Below are 20,910 nucleotides of genomic sequence, written 5' to 3'. Positions count from 1 at the left end.
AAGAAACTTTAACCCCTGACGGCCGTAACTCAGCCTGTCTAGAGTGTGAGTGAGGGGTTTTATAATATTGTAGGTTGTGGCATCATGCAAGTGGCAGAAGCAAACTTTTCGGTTAACCATGATTTTTACTGGTGTCATTCTGGGTCTGTCTACACGCTGAAGACAGGTACTTGTGTTATATGCTGAGGAAATGTGGGGTTTTTAAATTCATATTGCTGAAATAACTTACAATGGCTTTTCAAAATTGGTGTAAGAGAATGTTGACTGTATATACACATATATGTGTACATATATTGCATTTCTAATAGCCTTATAAAACCAATTAGGTTAGATTTATTACGTTTTTTAAAAAAATAATTATTTCATTGTGTGCTTCCTAAAGTTTATCTATGAGTTCTCTGATCTTTACTTCTTTTTTAGGTACACTGTTAGCCTTAACTGAATTTCCTGATCGTCAGCACTCTTTCAGTAGTGTTTGATTTACCTCTCAGCAAATATAGAAGACTGATTCCTGGCATTCTTAGACATTCTTTGCTGTGAGTCGTAAGCCTGATATCAACCCTTCCACTTTTCAAAAGATGCCGTTTGGTACACATACGGTGGAATGCTTGTTATGTTCCAGAGGTTGTGCTAGGGATATGAGATTAATATATCCTCAGAGAACTCTCAGCCAGGAGGAAGGGACAGAAATCCAATACTTAGAATAATCTGTGATGAGTTTGGGGTTAGAAATAAGGAAAAGGTGCTCTGGGAGTACAGAGGAAGGACTGCCTAATCTGTTGGGGCAGGGGTTGGAGCTGGTAAGAAAGGCTTCCTCGAGGAGGTGATACTTGAACTAAATCTAGAAGGATGGTGAGAAGTCATCAGTAGAGAAAGGAAACCTTATGAGCCAAGGAAGGAGTCACTGCCATCACATTAAGAGAGACAAGTTGCATAGTATGACTGGCCTAGTGTGCATTTGGAGAAGAGTGGGATGAGATTAGAAAGACAGAGGTTCAATTGTAAGGAGTTTGGATTTAACATAGTTAGTAATTGGAAATATTTATAAAATTTTAAGTAGGATAGCAACATGATTAAATGTAAATTATAGAAAGAATCCTGTAGGTGGTTGAGATTCCAGGCAAGCTGTCAATTAGCTGGTTATTGCAATAGGTCAGGGGAAAATTGTTGAAGGGCTGAACAGAGGCAGTAGCCATAGGGATAGAGAGGAAAGAACTAGTTTGAGAAATATTTAGGTAGTAAGAGAGGCAGGAGTGGGTGGCAGGATGTAGAGAGTGAGGAGAATTTCAAGGATGACTCAAGGTTTCTAATTTTGCTTTGTGAGACTGGATGAGCATAGCCTTTGGAGTCAAACATGACAAAATATGCAGGTGTGCATCTGTCACTTAATAGTTGTGTGATCTTGGAACAAGCGATCAAGCTTTTAAATCCTGTTTGTGATAGAGGAATGACACTATACATAAGCTTGTTGTGAGGATTAACTGGAATAATTATATATATATATATTTAAGTAACTTATGTTAGCTGTTATTTTTATTATCAAATAAATATAGCAAGAAAGACACTTAATTAGAGAAAGATCTGATCTCTTTGGGACATGTTGAGTTTAGGGTGCCTTTCGGTCATCTAAATGATGATATTTAGAAAGTAGTTGGAAATAAGGCCCTGGATTCTAGAAAAAAGCCTGGTTAGGAGATACAAGTGATGAAGGGGATGATATGGAGTCCAGTTAAAATAGAATACATAAAGGGAAGGAGTTAAGGCAATGGTGACTTGATGGGAAGGAGGTCACTTTTCCTAATGTTTTACCTTGGCATGAGGTAGGTGCGGATAAAATTATTTTTCATGGCCACTTCATTAATAATTATGAAGTACTCACCTTGAGTGAAGTACTCTGATTACTCTGTGTTGCATCCAGAAGTATATAATTCCGTGCATTTAGAGGTTGTATAGGTCAGGACAGGGGTGTGATAAGCAAGCCAAGTTCTTTCGGAATGGGAGGAAAGGGTCATTCCTGGCTGGGTGATCAGAAAGGACCATGTTACAAATGATATTGAAACCGGGTCTAGAATAATAAATAGTATTGCATTAGGAGAAAGTGGAGGTGCAAATAGGGTGGGATTGCTGGCAAAGGAAGATTGAAGACTTTGACTTGGTCACTAAGAACAGTGAGTTATTAAGAGAAATAGCAAAGTTAAGTGGGAGGTATGGAGGGCGGAACAAGAAGATAAGTTCTATTTTATAAACATTTTGAGGTAGTAGTGACACTGATTATAAGAAATGTCTGTCTTAACTCGGGAAGAGAGAGATCACTGTTGAGATGTAGATTTAGATGTTATTCTATAACATCTAAGTTTATAGGGTTTTGGGTATATAAGAAGAGGGGAGAGGGATTAGGGAATGCCCATTTTTCTGGGAAGAGAGTGAAGAAAACACGAAGAGATCCAAGAGGTATTGATGGATGGTATAATCCTTGAGAATAGGCAGTATCATCAATGTCACATGCTTCAGGGATATCAAGGAATGTGAATCCTGAGAAAATGATTTGATGATTTAAGATCTCATTGGTGAACTTGAAGAAAACAAAATCCTAACAGTGGTTGTGTAAGCTATTTTGCAAGGGTTTTGGAAGTGAGTTGGTGATAGGGAATTGGTGACGGTGAATACAGGTTACTTATTCAAGTTTAGCTTCATAAAGAAAGAAGATAATCATAGAGTTAATAAGGTTGAGGGAAGAATTTTTTGTTTTTGTTTTCAAGACCAAGAGGCCTGGAGGAGGGATGGGACTAGATAAAGAAACTAGGTGAAAGTGTTAGTTTAGAAGAAAGACATTGGTGTGAGACTGAGTGAAGAAGAACATGGGTAGAGGTGGAGACATTTTAAGAAACCAAAGGACACAGTATGGTGGAGGAGGTAAAGTGTGTGAAGATAGAGTTGATGCTGTGGTCTGCCTTGATCTCAGTAAACTAGAAGAGGGGGAAGATTGGGATGAAATTAGGGACTTGCTGGGGAGAAATAGAAGATTTTGGAAGAGAGATTATAGAGAATGAGACAAAGATGATGAGATTAATAAAGAGATTAATTAATCTCTGCAGAAGGAGGGAAGGTTGAGGTGAGGCTAGGTTTATACGCCAAAGCTTGCTTGATAAATGTTTTTCTTAGATCCCTGGGACTCTCAAACTAAGGAAGAAGACTTCTTAAACCCAAGCCTAACCTGATACCAAGCACTGGGTTAGCTCCTGTGGGGCTAGGAGTTAGAAGTGTGTTGGGGGGTGTGGTATTCATGTAGTTTGGAGGAACTCAATTTAGTCCAGAGATCCTGGGATTTTTTAGCATGTATATGCCAAGCACTATAATACGTTGTATACATTATCTTATTTACTTCTCACCACAACCATATGATATCATTATTATCTCTATTTTAGGTTAGGTGATTGAGTTTTAGAGTTTAATTTTAACTTCCTCAACATTATATAGCTATTAGTGTATAATAATAATTAGTGGCATATTTTTCCATTGTGTTAATCAGCTTTGCCTTGTACAAAGCAAAATATAGTTATGAATTGTGAACAGTTAACACCATTCAGAACTCAGTATATTGACTTCTTCCCAGAAATGCATCCCTTAAAATTTTATGTAATCATTGTAATGGCTATACTCCATTTCTTGCTCAGTTACTTATTCTTAAACTTTATGTGACTCTGCTTGTTTTATGTCTTAAGTTGCCTGAGAAAGAATCCTAAACAGAAACCTTTTTATTTGGTTTGGTCTTTGGCATTGTTGTTTCGTTTGGATCTAGATTCCATAGGGTCAGATCATCATGTGAGCATGTAACTAGTCATGGTAAATTAAGGAAGTATCTAGGGCTCCTCCCCCTCTCCCCACCATTTTATTGTCAAATAAAATCATGACTCTAGAGGAATTGCATGTTGTCAAGCTAGTATTTTTTATTTGCCTGAAATCTTTTCTGAGTTAGGCATTAAGGTAGTTGCAAACCCCACTCCCTGCAAATTTTACATACGTGATTTCCATATGAAATTTTTTTGTTTCTTTGTTTGAAAAGGTTTCAGACAAAGGGTTTCATGGCTAAAACAATAACTGGCAGAGAGATTTTGGGTGTACAAGTTGGATCGGCATGTAAAGGACCTTGAATGCCAGCATATGGTTTGAGCTTTATCATAATTTGGCTTTGGGGAGCCACATGATTAGAAAGATGTTTTAGACACAGTAGTGCATAGGATAGTAATCTGATATGATATGTCTGAGTATGACTAGTTTAGATTAAGAGTAATTCTAGAGTCTGGATTTCCTAACTCTAAAAGAGCTCAATAATTGAAAGAGATACTGTAATTCATCAAAATGTGTAGATGACTAATGATGTTCAAGTGCAACTGCCATTAAGGCACATGACTGACATTATCTGCATAACAGTTGGCAGCACCATCTGGTGATTCCTAGCCAGACACATCATATATTACACTTATTGCACAATTATTCTTATCATTCTTTAATTAGTAACATAGTGTGATTTACCAACAAATTTCTCTGTGCCTTAGTCTTATAATATGGAGATGATAATGGCATCTATTTTAAAGGGTATTCGTAAGAAATAAATGATTTAATACTGTATGTGCTTAACAGTAGACCCTGACATACAGTGAGGCTCAATAAATATGTGTTGCTATTATTGCTGCTGTTGTTGCTATCAGTTCTGTTAGGAATGTTTAACAATTTTTATTTTTACAACTTATATTTTATTTTCTAGCTACTCTGCTAAAAGCTAGAATGAAACAGCTGCCGGCAGCAACAATTCGCCTCCTTTCCAGTTCTCAAATAATCACTTCAGTGGTCAGTGTCGTAAAAGAGCTCATTGAAAACTCCTTGGATGCTGGTGCCACAAGCATAGATGTTAAACTGGTGAGTGTCCCTGAGATGCTGCCAAGTACTTTTAAAGCAAAAAAGGGTTGGACAGATGTTTTCTCATTACAATTATTACCTTTCTTTTCTTTATATAACAGTAAATTATTCTTAGGACATTGAACCCTTTGTCCTGTTTAAGAGTAAATTCTTAAAAATAAGTTTTAATTTGGATCAGTGTTACAGTAACATTAAAGGAAATTATAAAGGAAAGATTATTCTAAAGGGCTCTATCACATAAAACATGAAATTAGTTTGTCTGTATTTTCTAATACTTATCCTTGGTTATTTGTGTTTACTTGTTTTATATATTCTCATTTGCATTTTGTTTTTTCTACCTAATCTTATTTCAGAACGGTGTCCCTTGTTGCTTCATAGTTTTCACATTTTTAAATTTAAGTGCTACATATTAAATCATTTGAGTTAATAATGACTTATGACTCTTATTATGATTTATTACAATTAGTCTTCAGGTCTACCTCCCCTGTTATAAGTTACTAGCTCATGGAGGTAAGATCTATATTTTTTTGTGTCCTCTATACCTGTCCAGTATCTGGTACATAAATGGTAAATAAATTTGAGTGAACGTAAGAATACATTTTTTTGTAATCTCCTAATTATCAGATATTCATATTATTTCTGGTATTATGGCATTAGAAAGACTACTGATATGAATATCTTTGTAGGAAAGAGACCTTCCCTTTTCATATACATATGCATATATTATATATATGTTACCCATTTGCTCCTTGTAAAAGCTCTATGAATTAGCTACTGCTATACTCATTTTATAAATAATTGAGGTTCTGAGAACTTTCCCAAAGTCATGTAAGTAGTAAGTACTGGAGCTGAGATTGCAATCCAGGTCTTTATGACTCTAAAACTCATTCAGGATCTTTCCTCTATGCCAGTGGTTTTCATAACATTTGGGTGCATCAGTAATTTTAGGGAGTCTGTTAAAACAGTTATTGGGCCGCAGAATCTCAGATTCTAGGTAGAGCCCCAACTTTGTGTTTCTAACAAGTTTCTGGTTGATGCTGAGAACCGCTGTTCTATAGTCTATCAAACCGCTACTTTGGTTTTAAATAATATAGTAAAAGCTTTATAAACATGAAAAAATTAAATTAAACCGAAAGAAAGACATTTTCTTTCTCTTAGACATTTTATGTAGTCAGTTCAGTCTGATTAGAATACAGTTGATAATACTTAAATAGGATTATATAATTATATCTGACAAATTTAACTTAAGAATCTTAGGCAGGCAAACATATGTCTTGTTCTCAAAGTTCTTGGAAGAAAAACATAGTTTTTAGAAATCGTTTTACAGAGCCAACAGAAGTCCTCTTTAAAAAGTAAATTAAAGTACACATTTTTATCCTGCTGCATATTTAAGTCTCTTGACATTTGCCAGTTCCTGCTTTGTAGAATTTTAGAATAAACAAGTCTGTTGCTTTACATAATAAGATCTGTTTTATTATAGTTTCACACAGTAATAACTGTTCTGACTAGGAATGTTTTCATAATTAGTAAATTAAACATGTAGATATTATTTTAAACATATAAACAGATCTTTGTGTTATTTTACTCAAGTGCCTGCAGTTCTTATTTATATTGAAAGATTTGCATTTCTATAATTATTTTTCTATAAAATGAAGCAGACAAGCTATTCCCAGAAAGATAATTTTTAGATCGAGGGAGAGATAAGAAACTAAATCTTAGGTGTCTCCCCCCAACACCTTTTATTTCTAATTTATCTAAAAAGTAATGATACAGTATATAATTCTAGGTTATTAAAAAGTATTATTTTTAAATAGCAGAGTCATTATAATTGTAGGAAGATTTTTTTTCCCTTTATAACATACATTTAAGGCCATAAACATAAACTTTGTGAAGTAAAGCTTATGATAGAAGCTTGCTACCAAATTTAGAATATGGTATTCATAGAAAATGTGATCACTCTAGGAATTTATGCTTTGTATTTGTTATGTATGCATATTTTTAGTATTAAATTACCAGTATTAAGCTATGATTTGTTTTTTTCCCTCCATTTTCAAATTAAAAACTCTGAGATTGCCAGTTAGCTGTATTTTCTCAGCAGTCTGTTAGGTGACTATTTGCAGAAAGAAAATTAGAAAGCTATAATGTAGCAGATTTTTATTTATTTATGAAAGCAATAAGTAGTTCAGGGACAAAGTATTAAAAATCAGATTGAATAATGATGATTGCTAGACTCTTGGTGGGTAGAACCAGCTGGTGTTTTTTGGTTTTTGTTTTTTTGGGGTTTTTTTTGCGGTATGTGGGCCTCTCACTGTTGTGGCCTCTGCCGTTGCGGAGAACGGGCTCTGGACGCGCAGGCTCAACGGCCATGGCTCACGGGCCCAGCCACTCCGCGGTATGTGGGATCCTCCCAGACCGGGGCATGAACCCCTGCATCAGCAGGTGGACTCTCAACCACTGCGCCACCAGGGAAGCCCCCAGGTGGTGTTTTTGATGGTGATGGTAATCTGTTTTATTTGAGAGATTATATATACAAAAGTGTATATAACTTAGAAGAATATTTCTGGGCAAGTTTAAACATAAATTTAAACATAAATACCTATCATACTGAAACAATTCTAGGGAACCTTGAAGATCATACTGATCTCCTTATTTTATAGTTGAATCTGAGTGCAAGGAAAATAAGGGACTTACCCGTAGTACCATAGCTAGGAATTGGTAGAATTAAGAATTTAAACTCTTACTTCTTAAATGTTAAGTTTCCATAAAAGATAGATAAATGACAAAACCATTTCACTTGTGTTACATTCTGTTTGTAAATGTGATAATAGTTTAATGTCCTTATATACTAAAAGTACTGTTTAACTTTCATAGGAGAACTATGGATTTGATAAGATTGAGGTGCGAGACAATGGTGAGGGTATCAAGGCTAATGATGCGCCCGTGATGGCAGTGAAGTACTATACCTCAAAAATAAGAGGTCATGAAGATCTTGAAAATTTGACAACTTACGGTTTTCGTGGAGAAGCCTTGGGGTCCATTTGTTGTGTAGCTGAGGTGAGGTAATTTGTATTGACTATTTTAGTGGTTTCATAATAACACAATATTAGAATTAAGAGACAATTTACCCAGAATTTGGCAAAGAGTTTTTTTTTATTGCGTAAAATACACATTTTATTGTGTAAAATATACATAAAATTTACTATTTTAGTCATTTTTAAGTGTACAATTCAGTGGTATTAAATACATTGACATTGTTGTGTAGGCATCACCACCATCCATCTCCAGAACTTTTTCATCATCCCAAACTGAAACTATGCCCATTAAACAATAAACCTCTATTCTCCTTTCCCCTGTCCACAGGTAACTGGTAAGTATTCTGCTTTCTGTCTCTATGAATTTGACTGTTCTAGGTATGTCTTATAATTGAAATCATACACTATTTGTCATTTTGTGTCTGGCCTATTTCACTCAGCATAACGTTTTTAAGATTCATACATGTTGTAACATGTATTAGAATTTCATTCTTCTTAAGGCTGAATGATACTCTTGTATCCATTCATCTGTCAATGGACATTTGGGTTGTTTCCACTATTTGGCTATTGTGAATAATGCTGCTGTGAATATTGGTGTACAGATGTCTGTTTGAGTCCTTGCTTTCACTTTTTTGGGTATATACCCAGAAGTGGAATAGCTGGATCAAATGGTCCAATAGTCCCCCCTTATCCATGGTTTTGCTTTCCATGGTTTCAGTTACCACAGTCAACCACTGTCGGAAAATATTAAGTGGAAAAATTCCACAAATAATTCATAAATTTTACATTGTGCACCATTCTGAGTAGCATGATGAAATTTTGTGCAGTTCTGCTCTGTCCTGCCTGGGACATGTATCATCCCTTTGTCTTGCATATCCACATTTTATATACTACCAGCCTGTTAGTCACTTTCTAGCCATCTGGGTTATCAGACCTGTCAAGGTATCATAGTGCTTGTGTTCAAAGGAACCCTTATTTTACTTAATAATGGCCCCAAAGTGCAAGAGCAGTGATGCCAGCAATTCAGGTATTCTCTTACTGTGCCTAATTTATAAATTAAACTTTGTCTTAGGTATGTATACATAGGAAAAAAAACATAGTATATATAGGGTTTGATACTATCTGCAGTTTCAGGCATCCATTGGGGGTCTTGAAAAATGTCTCCCGCAGTTAAAGGGGGACTACTATAATTCTGTTTAATTTTTTGAGGAATGGCAAAGAGTGTTTTTCAGTGGTAACATTTATAAGAGGAAAAAATGGTTTAGTGATCCACTGACTTGGAAAATTATTAAAATTAAACAGGTATCTTAACTATAAGCACTTCTCAGAGCCTTTACTGTACTAAAGTGCATTGTGAATCTCTGAGGTTGGTGGTTTATAGTACAGACATTTCCTGCACTTACTTGACTATGAAACTCTTTTATTGAGACACATATCACTGTTATACTGTTGTGCTGTGGAATGCACTCTGGAAATACTACTCTAGTTAATACAGATAACTGGATTGTGCTCTAGAGATGTGCATTGACTTGAGCTAAACCTTAGCTAGAACTTTGCTCTTCTGATTGCTAGATGTTTTCAATTTCTATGAACCCTTAAGTTCAGTGCCTGACCCACTCCATTGCGTAGTACCAATTATACGTCACTGCCTCTGGCCTAAGTTACATAACTAGTTTGTGGCAAAGCCCATCTAGAACCTTGATCTCTTCATTTCCATGTATCTCAGTTATGTTTGATCACTAGTTTCTTTGTGCTGTACTGTTATTCTGTGTGTGTTAGGCTCTGTTTTATAGTGTGATAGTATCTGTGTGCCAGTGAGTGACATGGTAATTGTGAGGCTCTCTTTAGCTACCTACGTTTGCCCAGTGGCTGTGTATCCTTTCTTTTGTGCTTAGGCTGGCAGACACTGTTTGGGTGAGCGTGCACAGGTGCAGTAAAATGATAGGACTTTATACGTATTGTCCCAGAAAAGTGGCAAGGACATGAGATATTGTTGCTATTTCTTTATCTATTTAGTAGCCTAGTGTCCCCAGCAGTGATATATTCTTCAGGCTTATTTTGGTTTTCCCTTGGCCCTTCTGCCTTTAGAATGCTGGCAAAGTGTAGATTTTCTGTTTTCTGTGGCAAGGGCCCCAGCTAGGTATTCACTTACTCTTTACTTCAGGACTCTGTAAGCTGATGCCTATGTAAGAAAGAAAAATTGTGGGTTGGGGAAGAGGTAGAGGTTAAAGTGGGAGGTTTTGCTATTCTGGCACAGAGGACTAAGGGCCCTTGCTTGTTAGAATCCAGATGTTCAGACATCACTAAAGAAGGAAAGACCTTGTCATTCGTTAAGTGCATTCTGCTTAATATCTCTATCCAAAATCTAGCACACCGTGTGCTTTCTCTATCTTTCTCAGCTCTTGCTTTATTTAGAGTTCACTGAGTCTCCAGATAGATTTTAGGGAAGAGCAACTAGAGGGTACAACTGGCCATTGCCCATTTTTATCCCCAGAGACTGTGTATGGGAACCTATAGCCCTAGAATCTTGTACAAAGAGTCTGTTTTTAAAATGGGGTGGGATTTGTACCAAGGAAGCTTTGAAGCTCCCAGTGCTAGTACTATTGTTGGAGTTCTCAGTGGCTATTTTAGAAATCATATGATTTGTTTGAGAATAAAAGTATGCGCTTTTTTAGCAGTCGTCCAAATTTGGCAGATAGTTATAGTTGTTAAGCCTTATTTTGGCAAGTATTGTTGAATAATACATTGTTCAGCGTTTCTGTATTTTCTATAAGATGTATATAATAACCTTTCAGAACTGAAGTTGGTCATTATCAACTTTGTCTGCTAGGTGGCAGTACTATACTTAGACTTTTAAAATACATTGTACATCAGCCATGATTTCTCCAAATTTTCACTGTAGCTCTGATTTTAGATGGCAGTTTTGCAAGTCCTTATCCTGCAATACTCTATCTTGTTTTTTAATTTGATTACTTAAGCCCACTTGATATCTAGGTTTATCATTTTGCCTTGTTTTATTTTTGAAGCATTTGAATGCCTTAAGTATAAATATTTAAAATAATTTTGTTCATCAAAATCACAAAAGGAATAAAAAAATTGTCAAAGTATCACAATAATAGAAAACTATAAGCTTTAAAAAAATTATGTTCAGTTTACATATTGCAATGTCAAGTGTTTATCTTAGAAAATATTCCAGTATTTTGTGGACTCTCTTTTCTTGTAAGTCTTTGGGAAAATCACGCATAGATAAGTGTGTGTGTGTGTGTGTGTGTGTGTGTGTGTGTGTATTTATGTATGTATACTTCAGATCAAGATTTAGACCGTTATCAGCATCCCTGAAGTTTTCTGTCATGTCCGCTCCCATTTAGTACACCTCAAAGGTAATGGCTGTTCTGATCCCTATCAACATAGATTAGTCATACCTGTACTTGAACTTGATCTGAATGGAATCTTACAGTAAGTACTATTTTGTCACAGATTTTTTGATGATTTAGGTTTGATTGTTTCTTATACAGGGGCCTCTTGTATTAGTAGTGGACCCTTACCCACCTCATACAGGGCAACCTGCCATCCAATGACTAGTTGATGCGGGGTTGTAAAGGCCTTATTCCAATCCAGAAGCAGCTCTGCCATGCTGTTTCTGCTCCAGAGTGCCCCCCTGGGGTCTGCCAAGGCCTTGTGACTATGGCACAGCTTCACTTCTCTTTCTGCCCTGCCCCCACAAGTGATCATCTCTGGAGCACTCCCCAGTGCTGGTCCCCATCTCAGTCTTTTATGGTTTAGTCTCCTTATCTTACTGATAAGGAAAACGAGGTCTTGTGAAGCCAAATGCCAGGTTTTCTCACCCCAACTTCAAAACACAGCCTAATAATCAGTCGGCTAATATTTCAGTATCTGCTGTATGCAGGGTTCTGTGCTAAGTAGTTTACTTCAGAGGAACTGTGCACAGTGAAGTAAATGGAATATGAAAATTGTGACCTGTTTAGAGACACATAATGTATCCATGGCAAAGCCAAAAATTCATTTACAATTTCATGCCTCTCAGTAATGAGTTTTCCACAGTAGGTCATGCTGCTTTCTTACTAGCATGGTTATAAAGGTATTTATAAGTTTAAAAATACCTCATATTGGGGCTTCCCTGGTGGCGCAGTGGTTGAGAGTCCTCCTGCTGATGCAGGGGATGCGGGTTCGTGCCCCGGTATGGGAGGATCCCACATGCCGCAGAGCGGCTGGGCCCGTGAGCCATGGCCGCTGGGCCTGCGCTTCCGGAGCCTGTGCTCCGCAACGGGAGAGGCCACAACAGTGAGAGGCCCGCGTACTGCAAAAAAAACCCCACAAAAAACCTCATATTAAAATAATAAATATACTCAGGCCCACAGTGCTCAATAGAGAGGTTATCAAGGGGTAGTCAAGTTAAAAATTATATGGGAGGGTTCTGAATAGTATTTCAGAAACACAGAAAGTAATACCTGGTTGTTAAGGTCAATTACATTTAAAAATTAAAAATTGTTATTCAGCAAGGCAAATTAATGAGTGCTTTTTTGGGGAAAAAATTCAACTTTTTAAACAATATTCTTTACCATTCAGAAAGAATTGAAGTTTCAGGTATAGAAGTTGCATGTTTATTTTAAAGGCTCCGACTTATTTTGAAAATCTTTGGATAGAGATTGCAGTTACATAATAAAAATTAGTGATTTGGTCATTTTATCTGCCAAACTAACTGATGTAGATAATTTAAAGTCATACAGATGTAAATCATCTCAGACTCGGTAGATTGATAATATGCAATTGGGGTATAGTTTTGTCACACTGCTAAACAGCCATCACCCAAAACTGTTGAAATTATTTTTTGTTAGATTATTTTAAAGATGTTAATAATTTTAGTTATAAAAAGAAAAAATTAAGTAGACTTTCAGCAAAATTGGGTGAAGAAATTTAAAATACGTCTAATTCTGTTTTTTTATTTATACATTTTAAAAGAATGGGCAGTTTTCCTAATTTGTTAATTATAAAATGACTTCCAATCTTAAACAGTCCAAAAGAGTAAAAAAAAAAAATTTATATCTACAGAGTGATCTATTGGTATTTAAAACTGGAATTACTGCTTCCATAATCTGTGATGAAGGTGTCAGTGACTGAAACAAATTGATACGGTTTTTTAAAAATTGTATCATCAAGCATAACTTCTCTTGAAATTTATTGTTGTTTGTGGAGCAATAATCTTGGGATATTTGTCAGTCTTCAGTGTTAAATTCCTGATACTAATTACTAAGCATACTGACCAGAATGAGCTAGAGATAGTGAAAATCCTGTTTTGACCTGTTCATAAAATTTTTTAAGAAGACTCTTTGTATATATTCTTCCTGTTACATAATAAAACACACAATAAAAGATTTTATTTCCTTTTAGGCTGATATTTTGTATACATTATGTTAAAAATGATCTTTTTTTCTCCAAGGAAATGTATGAGAAACTCGTGTAAGTTTTTTGAAATAGATTTTAAATGGAGGCTAAATTACATCTCAGTTTTCAGAGGAATACAAAACAGTTTTGATTTGTTTTGTTTTCTTCAAATTAGAACACACTCTGGACGAAGATTCAGAAGCCTAATTATCATTTCCAAGAGTTTAAATAAGAGAGTTGGCCAAAGGCATAAAACAGGTTGACTTTTCCGAGAGCCAGTTTTTTTTTAATCTATAAAGTGCAGATAATGATTTGAGAGTTAAATGAAATAATATGTATTAAAGTATCTAGAATATGGTCATGTGCCATGAAGATGAAAGTTATTTTTATTCTGGACTTGAATGTGAAAAGTAGCATGCGTCTGTATCACGTAAGGTGATGGCGTCATCAGGCTTGCTCATTCTCTTGTTGGTAAGCAGTATTTCACCTTAACTTTCAAAGTTTATGCAGACTCCTCAACATTTTCAGGAAATCCTTTCTAAAATTTAACCGCCATTCCTAGGTAAATTCCTTCTAATTCTCACCAATGGTCTTTATTCTGTAGCTTAAGTTCACTTTTTTTCTCTTGTTTTTCCTTGGGAAGAATTAGAAGAGTTGCCAGCCATCCTCATGCATAAAACTCAATGTTTATTGATTCATTCATCCAAATTTTTTAAAGTGGTTATAATGTGCTATGTGTTATTTTGATCTATCAAGTTCATTATACATTTTGTGATGAGATGAAAAGGGATGTATAGATTTGTTTTTGTTTTATGTTACATTAAACCTCCATGGCTGAAGGGGGGCAGAATGAGAAGCTAAGTCATTCTGTTTTGAAGATGGGAGTTGGGGTGCCCTTATTTGTGGTTCCACATAGCGAAGATGGGAGTTGTGATGCCCTTATTTGTGGTTCCACATAGCTGTAAAAGAGTAGTAGAGGGAAGCCTCTAGCTTCATTCTGCTGTTTCCTACTTCCTGTTCCACAGTGTAGGATACCTCCTGTGTCCTTTAGAGCCATTGTGGTAGGGCTTTAATTAGAATAGGCACAGGATTTTTGAAACACTTGGTATATCCTGCTTCCTAAATAAATGCAGCCTTCTCACAAATAATAAAACTCTGCTGAAAGGAGAAAAGCCAGGGCCAAGATCTCCCTGTTGCTAGTCTCCCTCAGTGGACTATCTGGAGGAAGGCTCTGAAATCATAGTATAGTTATGCACAGGCAGGCAGGCATACTCACACAGAGAAAGAAAAAGACATTTCAGTGATCCATGCACAGTCCACATTTTAGCTGAATCATGAGGACCATTTACCTTAGTTTTCAGATTTGTGTTTTTGTGCCAAAGTATTTGTCCAAAAGTCAGCCAAAACAAAAAACCCCACAAAACTTTAATATGATTATCTTCAATGAATTTTTGTCAAGAGAGGATATTTTTTTCTCATGAATTGCTAGGATACATCCTAAGCTTTTCAATTTACTTTCTTTTTAAAACATTGAGAAAAATTGTACTTATCTAAAATTTAAATGCTTTTATGTAATTTTAACTTTTGTAATAGTACTATAATTTCTTGAAACTCAGTAACTGGACCAGACAGTCGGTTTTTAATAACTGATAACTGATATAACCTCTAAGGACTTCTAAAACTTCTTTTAAAATAAACCTCTCATTTTAAAATTATTTAAAATAAATTTATTTCTTTTCTTGACACCACTAGATTCATTCACTGCCACGATTCCTCAATGTCTCTAGTAGGAAGCACCAGTAATAATTTGTAATATTGGAGATGCTCCTGATGGTGGAGTTGCTACAGATTCGAATGTGTTAGCTGCTTCACAGCTAACACATTCTGAACCTGTGTCTCATCCAAAAAAAGGTTTCCTGCCCAGGACACAGGGTCATATGATGAAATGAACTCTTGAAATACAATTTTTTGCTTTGAGGAACACTGTATTTCATGAATTTGTGCAACGTGCTTAGGCGTGTTATCTTTCACTGTCTTTTGAAGTGAATTGCAAAGCATTTCCTATCTAAATAAATTTCATAGTACCCTAAACATTCTAGTTTTTTAAAATTTGACATTGGAAAAAAATATTGTGTTCTCTTCTTTTTTTACCATAACATAAATGTTACATTATGACCACTAAGGTTCTATTTTGTTTTTTAGCACTTCAGTTTATCTTGGCTGGAGTATATTTATTATTCAGTAATGTGTTTAAAGGATGAACACGTTGATATCTGTAAAATGCCCTTAAGTAGTTAACACAAAAACCCATGTAACCTTATAAACTATTAGCATCATCTTCATCTTATCATCACCGTCCTCTTAAAATGATAGTGTAATCATTTATTCAGGACCATCTAGCAAGCCACTGGCAGGGTTAGTACTAGAACTCAGAGTTTCAGGGCTGCCTTTGCTCAGTGACACCAGCTTTAGGTCAGGTGGCTAGCTCTTTGGAGAATAGAAATAGAATTCAGTTGACCGTGGCATTTTGGAGAAGTGGTTGGTTAAATGTAGAATTGTTTTTAAAGGGACAATCATAGAGTAATTAAATTAGAAACAGGAAAGAAAATCTCTAGCAATTTCTGTCTTCTTTGTTTTAAACAAACTTTACTAGAGGAAATCACTGTTGGACACAATAGAGTTGGGATGTAGGTAGGAAGATTGAGATTGGTTATCAGGAAAACTTTTAAAATACAACTTTTGAACCATGGAATATATTTTTAGAAGAAGTAGAATAATCACTTAAGAGTATACAGAGGCTCACAACTTTGTTTCAGGTACAACTCTTTGAGGGAACAGTTTTGACGGAAATAGCAGCCTGCAGCAATGAGCCTCTAATAAGGATTTTATGGACGTCACCCTTAGACAGAACCTAATAGACTCTACTAGGACTGTAAGCTAGAGAAACCAAATTTTTTTTGTGGTGACTCTGGTTTTCCCTTCATGGTACCGACATGTTCCACAGAGCCATTTGGCCTACCAGAAATCAGGGCATGGTTAGGACTTGGTGACAGAACCATTAAATGTAGACCCAACTGGACCTGGATGAGTTCCAACAGTGGAGCTGTATATTTGTGGCTTCTTTCTAAATTATATAGATTTATTTTAAGCTAGCTCTGCTGAGTTCATGGATGGCTGAGAAAGATTGCTCCCAGTTTGGGATCAACATGACTCACTAGAAATGTGAGGAGGCTACCCTTTTCTGAATCCACCCTGCTTTTTTTTGGCCAGCATTCCCACTCCCCACCTATGGTATTTTCTGATAATGGAATGTTTTACTACTGTTATAGCATGTACACTTCTAGTAATCTCACAAAGTAGGTAAATAGAAAGCTGAGGGTGAGGATTGCTCAGAAGAGTTCAGACATTCTTAAAATTTATATTTCTATGACTGTAACATCTTAGGAAATATTTTCATGCTGAATGGAATCCTTTCTTACATGTTTTAATGCTAGTTTTTTAATTAATAAAAATTTTACATTTAAAACAATGAGTTCAAAGCTTGGGTTTAAGAAAAAACTGCACATAAATATACATATATGTATAATTTATTTATTTTTATTCTTTTGAACCATTAACTTGAAATAGAGAAGTGCAGTTTTATCAGAATATAAAGGAAGGAGGGATTTTTCACTTTGCCAACAAATTTATGGGAATTGTCTGTTAAAAAGCAAGCTTCCCTAATGCAGTTGATTTGATTTTACAGATATAAGTCATTTAATACATACAATACAAATAGCCATTTCAAGTATACTGATTTGTGTACGTTTTAATTAAAGTAAAATATTTGAAATAAAAATCGGTAATTTGCAACATAGAAAATGTAAGCTAGCCTATTGCTTATTAATGTAACTCTAAGGAATATTTCAAGAGAAATGGTTGTAAGACCTTATTAAGTAAAACTTCTATCAATCAAGGAAATATATAATTATTATTTTAAATCTAATTTTACAATAAGCCCACTGCAATAACTAAAATCATAATTTTATTAGAGTTTTTTTTATTCCAGGTTTTAATTACAACAAGGACTGCTGCTGATAATTTTAGCACCCAGTATGTTTTAGATGGCAGTGGCCACATAATTTCTCAAAAACCATCACATCTTGGTCAAGGTAAGAGAGAAGCTTTGTAGCATTCTTTGCCTTTTCTGTCTTGTTTGTTTTAAAAAAATTGTTTACTCCTTAAATTCAAGTGTATTGCTTTGGGTTTGTTTCTGATAAAGGCTGGTTAACTTCCAAGTGAACATTCAGTCTTACTTTACCTGCTAACCTTTTAAATACATAGAGTTGTCCTCAAGAGGAACTGTGTGAAAGACTTTGAGCGACAATATGGATTAGTTATTCTGTAAAACTCTTAAGAGCAGTTGTTTTACTATTGCTGGATTACTAGTGTCTTCTTTACATATGAAGGATAATATTTTCTTTAAATGCCTAAAACATTATTGATTTAGTAATCATGATAATAAACCGTCCTATCAAGATATTATGATTAAATAATTAATTTAAAATATACCTATTTATGGAAAACTTCAAACATATGTACAAGTAGATAGAATAGAGCAGTGGTCCCCAATGTTTTTGGCACCAGGGACTGGTTTTGTGGAAGACAGTTTTTTCACAGATGGGCATGGTGGTGGGGGTGGAGGTGAACTCGAGCATGGAGAGCGGCAGATGACACTTCGCTCACTCGCCCACCACTCACTTCCTGCTGTGCGGCCTGGTTCCTCATAGGCCGTGGACTGGTAGCGGTCCACGGCCTGGGAGTTGAGGACCCTGGAATGGAGTACCCATCACTCAGTTTCAATAGTTATCAACTCATTACTAATGTTTCATCTAATACTCTCAGCCACTTCCTTCCTTTCTATATTATTTGAAGCAAATAAATATATTATAAATTATATCGTATATAAATATAATAATATTCTATTTGTAAGTTCTCTTTTTTTTACATTTTTTTAACTTTAAAATTTTATTTATTTATTTATTAATTTTTTTGGCCACGCACACCACATGGCCTGTGGGATATTAGTTCCCCAACCATGGATTGAACCTACGCCCCCTGCATTGGAAGCGCAGAGTCTTAACCACAGGACTGCCAGGGAGGTTCTGTAATTTAGTTCTCTAGTGTTTTATACACTTATGTAATTTTAGTACGTTTTAATTGACATCTTATATTTTTAAGTTCCTCTACTACTTATTTACTTCTAAAGAAAAAAAATCTCTTCAGGCTTGAGTTTCACATATTTCCTTTAATCTTTTTCATGCTGCTAACTTCTGGTAATGGGATCTATAAATTTGAGAGAATATTAAAGATATGCCCTGTTTAGAGTCATGTGCAAAAGAATGATTAGATCTGAAAAGGGACTTCTGTTGTTGTTGGGGGTTTGTTTTTGTTATTTGTCCTTCCAATTTTGTTGTAAGTTCATTTAAAATTTTTGGGTTCCTCATTGTAATTTATCAAAGCATTATATATATATTTTTAAACATCTTTATTGGAGTATAATTGCTTTACATTGTTGTGTTAGTTTCTGCTGTATAACAAAGTGAATCAGCTATACATATACTTATATCCCCATATCCCCTCCCTCTTGCGTCTGCCTCCCCCCCTCCCTATCCCACCCCTCTACGTGGTCACAAAGCACTGAGCTGATCTCCCTGTCAAAGCACTATATGTTTTTCTGTGGTTTCTTCCCTCCAGTTTTCATGTTAAATTATTGGATTTATTTTATTGTCAAATGACTTCTCTTTGTCTTCATTGAAATTTATTTTCATGTATCTTAACACTGATACCAAATTTTCTCATCCTTTCTCTTATTTTATAAATCCTCAAATTAGTTACTTATTACTTTTGCCCATTAAGAATTATTTTTGCATCTACATAAAGAGTTAATAGGGCTTCCCTGGTGGTGCAGTGGTTGAGAGTCCGTCTGCTGATGCAGGGGATGCGGGTTCGTGCCCCGGTCCGGGAAGATCCCACATGCCGCAGAGCGACTAGGCCCGTGAACCATGTCCACTGAGCCTGTGCTTATGGAGCCTGTGCTCCGCAACAGGAGAGGCCACAACAGTGAGAGGCCCGTGTACTGCAAAAAAAAAAATAAAGAGTTAATAGGAATTCTTAAGAAAACACACTTTTTTCTCATTTATTCAGTTAATAAAAATGAGCTCAAGTCTAATAGTGATTTAATTTGATGTATTATATTGTACATGTTTTATAGATTGTGATTTTTTTTCTTTTTTATGTACTGAAGATAAAGACAAGGAGAAGGCATTTTTTAATATTGTCCCTATTCAGAAATGCTCTGACCCCAGTTCTTGAGAGTTGAGATTAAGAAACCATTAGGAGATATTTGAGTGGCTAGCCTATGGAGTACTTTGAAGTAATCTAGTCACCTTATAAAACTTAACTGTATTTATTTTTATCTTGGTAGTAGCCAGTCTAATCTGGATGGCCAATGGCTCTGCATCACTCATACTTCTCATGCTTTTCTGTATCCATTTCCATGGGAACTATGAAATAACAATCCTTAAATATGGTATCCTTCTGATCTTTGCCCAGTCGCTTATTGATTTTTTTTTTCTTGCTGACATGAGTCTTCTCTACTTTAGTGAGACCACATAAGCATATTAAGAAATTTCTACAGTCAGTAAATGAACCTTATTTTCTTTAGCATATTCCTTTTATCTTAAGAAACTACCCACTTAGAAGGTCAACATTTGCGAAACCAGTCACTGCCTTTCATAACTCACTTTTTTCCCCCAATTACAGCTGGTTGCCTAGGAAAACAACAAAAAGTCAAACTCTTAGTTTCTTATTGCTCTATGTAGACATATAAAAATCCACAAGCACTTTCAAAAGTCTTTTACATTTATATTGCCTTAGTGCTGATAGTTTTTGAGTGATTGAATCACAGACTCACATTTCACCACCTGTCATTTAAATATTTTCTGTGTAACATAAAACTACAGTACAACCATCCTAATTAATACCTGTGCATTTAGGGTTCTTGTAGATTAATTTCTGCTGTGGTGTGAATATACTTGCTTAGCAGTTACTCCTCATATCATCTGATAGGATGATGACACCTGTAGATAGCCTAACTGTAGATGCAGGGACAACTTACGACAGAATCTTTCTTAGGCATTGGAAAATCCATTACCCCTTTAAAACATGTTTTAAAATGTTTAAGAATAGTTTTACTAGAGATTCCAGTTCTGTTTTTTCCAGATGTAGGTATTTGTTTTATGGATTAATTTAATCATTTAAAATGATTTATGTGTTTAATAGAATGTCATTTTAAATTACCCTTCTGTTCAGTTCTAAGACGTTTTTAAAATTAACAAGAAATGTAAAAATAAACTTCTAGCTTTTAAATTCTTTTACCAAGAACTCTGACTAAATTATTTGTTTTGGCCGTATCTTTTTTCTGTCATCGCTTCTATTCTCTTTACCCTAGATAATCAGCATTAAGCTTTCTAAGTTGATTTACCCTCCTGGACAAATTCTTTTAACACCTCCTAGT

General features: G+C 35.4%; 1 protein-coding gene across 7 annotated transcripts in view; it reads left to right on the top strand.

Moving 5' to 3' along the window:
* The window catches only part of PMS1 (PMS1 homolog 1, mismatch repair system component), a 98,447-nt gene that overhangs the window by 442 nt on the left and 77,095 nt on the right, over positions 1-20,910 (top strand). For 5 of the 7 annotated variants that reach the window (XR_009564585.1, XM_060302146.2, XM_030847686.2 and 2 more), the window contains exons 2-5: positions 421-536; positions 4,766-4,917; positions 7,789-7,971; positions 17,401-17,503. Coding sequence is in view for 6 of the 7 variants with exons in the window: in XM_060302146.2 (XP_060158129.1) it covers positions 4,786-4,917; positions 7,789-7,971; positions 17,401-17,503 (418 nt within the window). In the remaining variant the exon portion in view is untranslated. The remainder of the gene's footprint in view (positions 1-420; positions 537-4,765; positions 4,918-7,788; positions 7,972-17,400; positions 17,504-20,910) is intronic. The other 2 variants (XM_060302147.1, XM_030847687.3) reach the window with 2 other exon arrangements.

This window comes from Globicephala melas, chromosome 7 (genome assembly GCF_963455315.2).
Source record: "Globicephala melas chromosome 7, mGloMel1.2, whole genome shotgun sequence".
Taxonomy (NCBI): Eukaryota; Metazoa; Chordata; class Mammalia; order Artiodactyla; family Delphinidae; genus Globicephala; species Globicephala melas.
The sequence above is the reverse complement of the archived record's forward strand: the minus strand, read 5'-3'. Positions and strand labels throughout refer to the sequence as shown.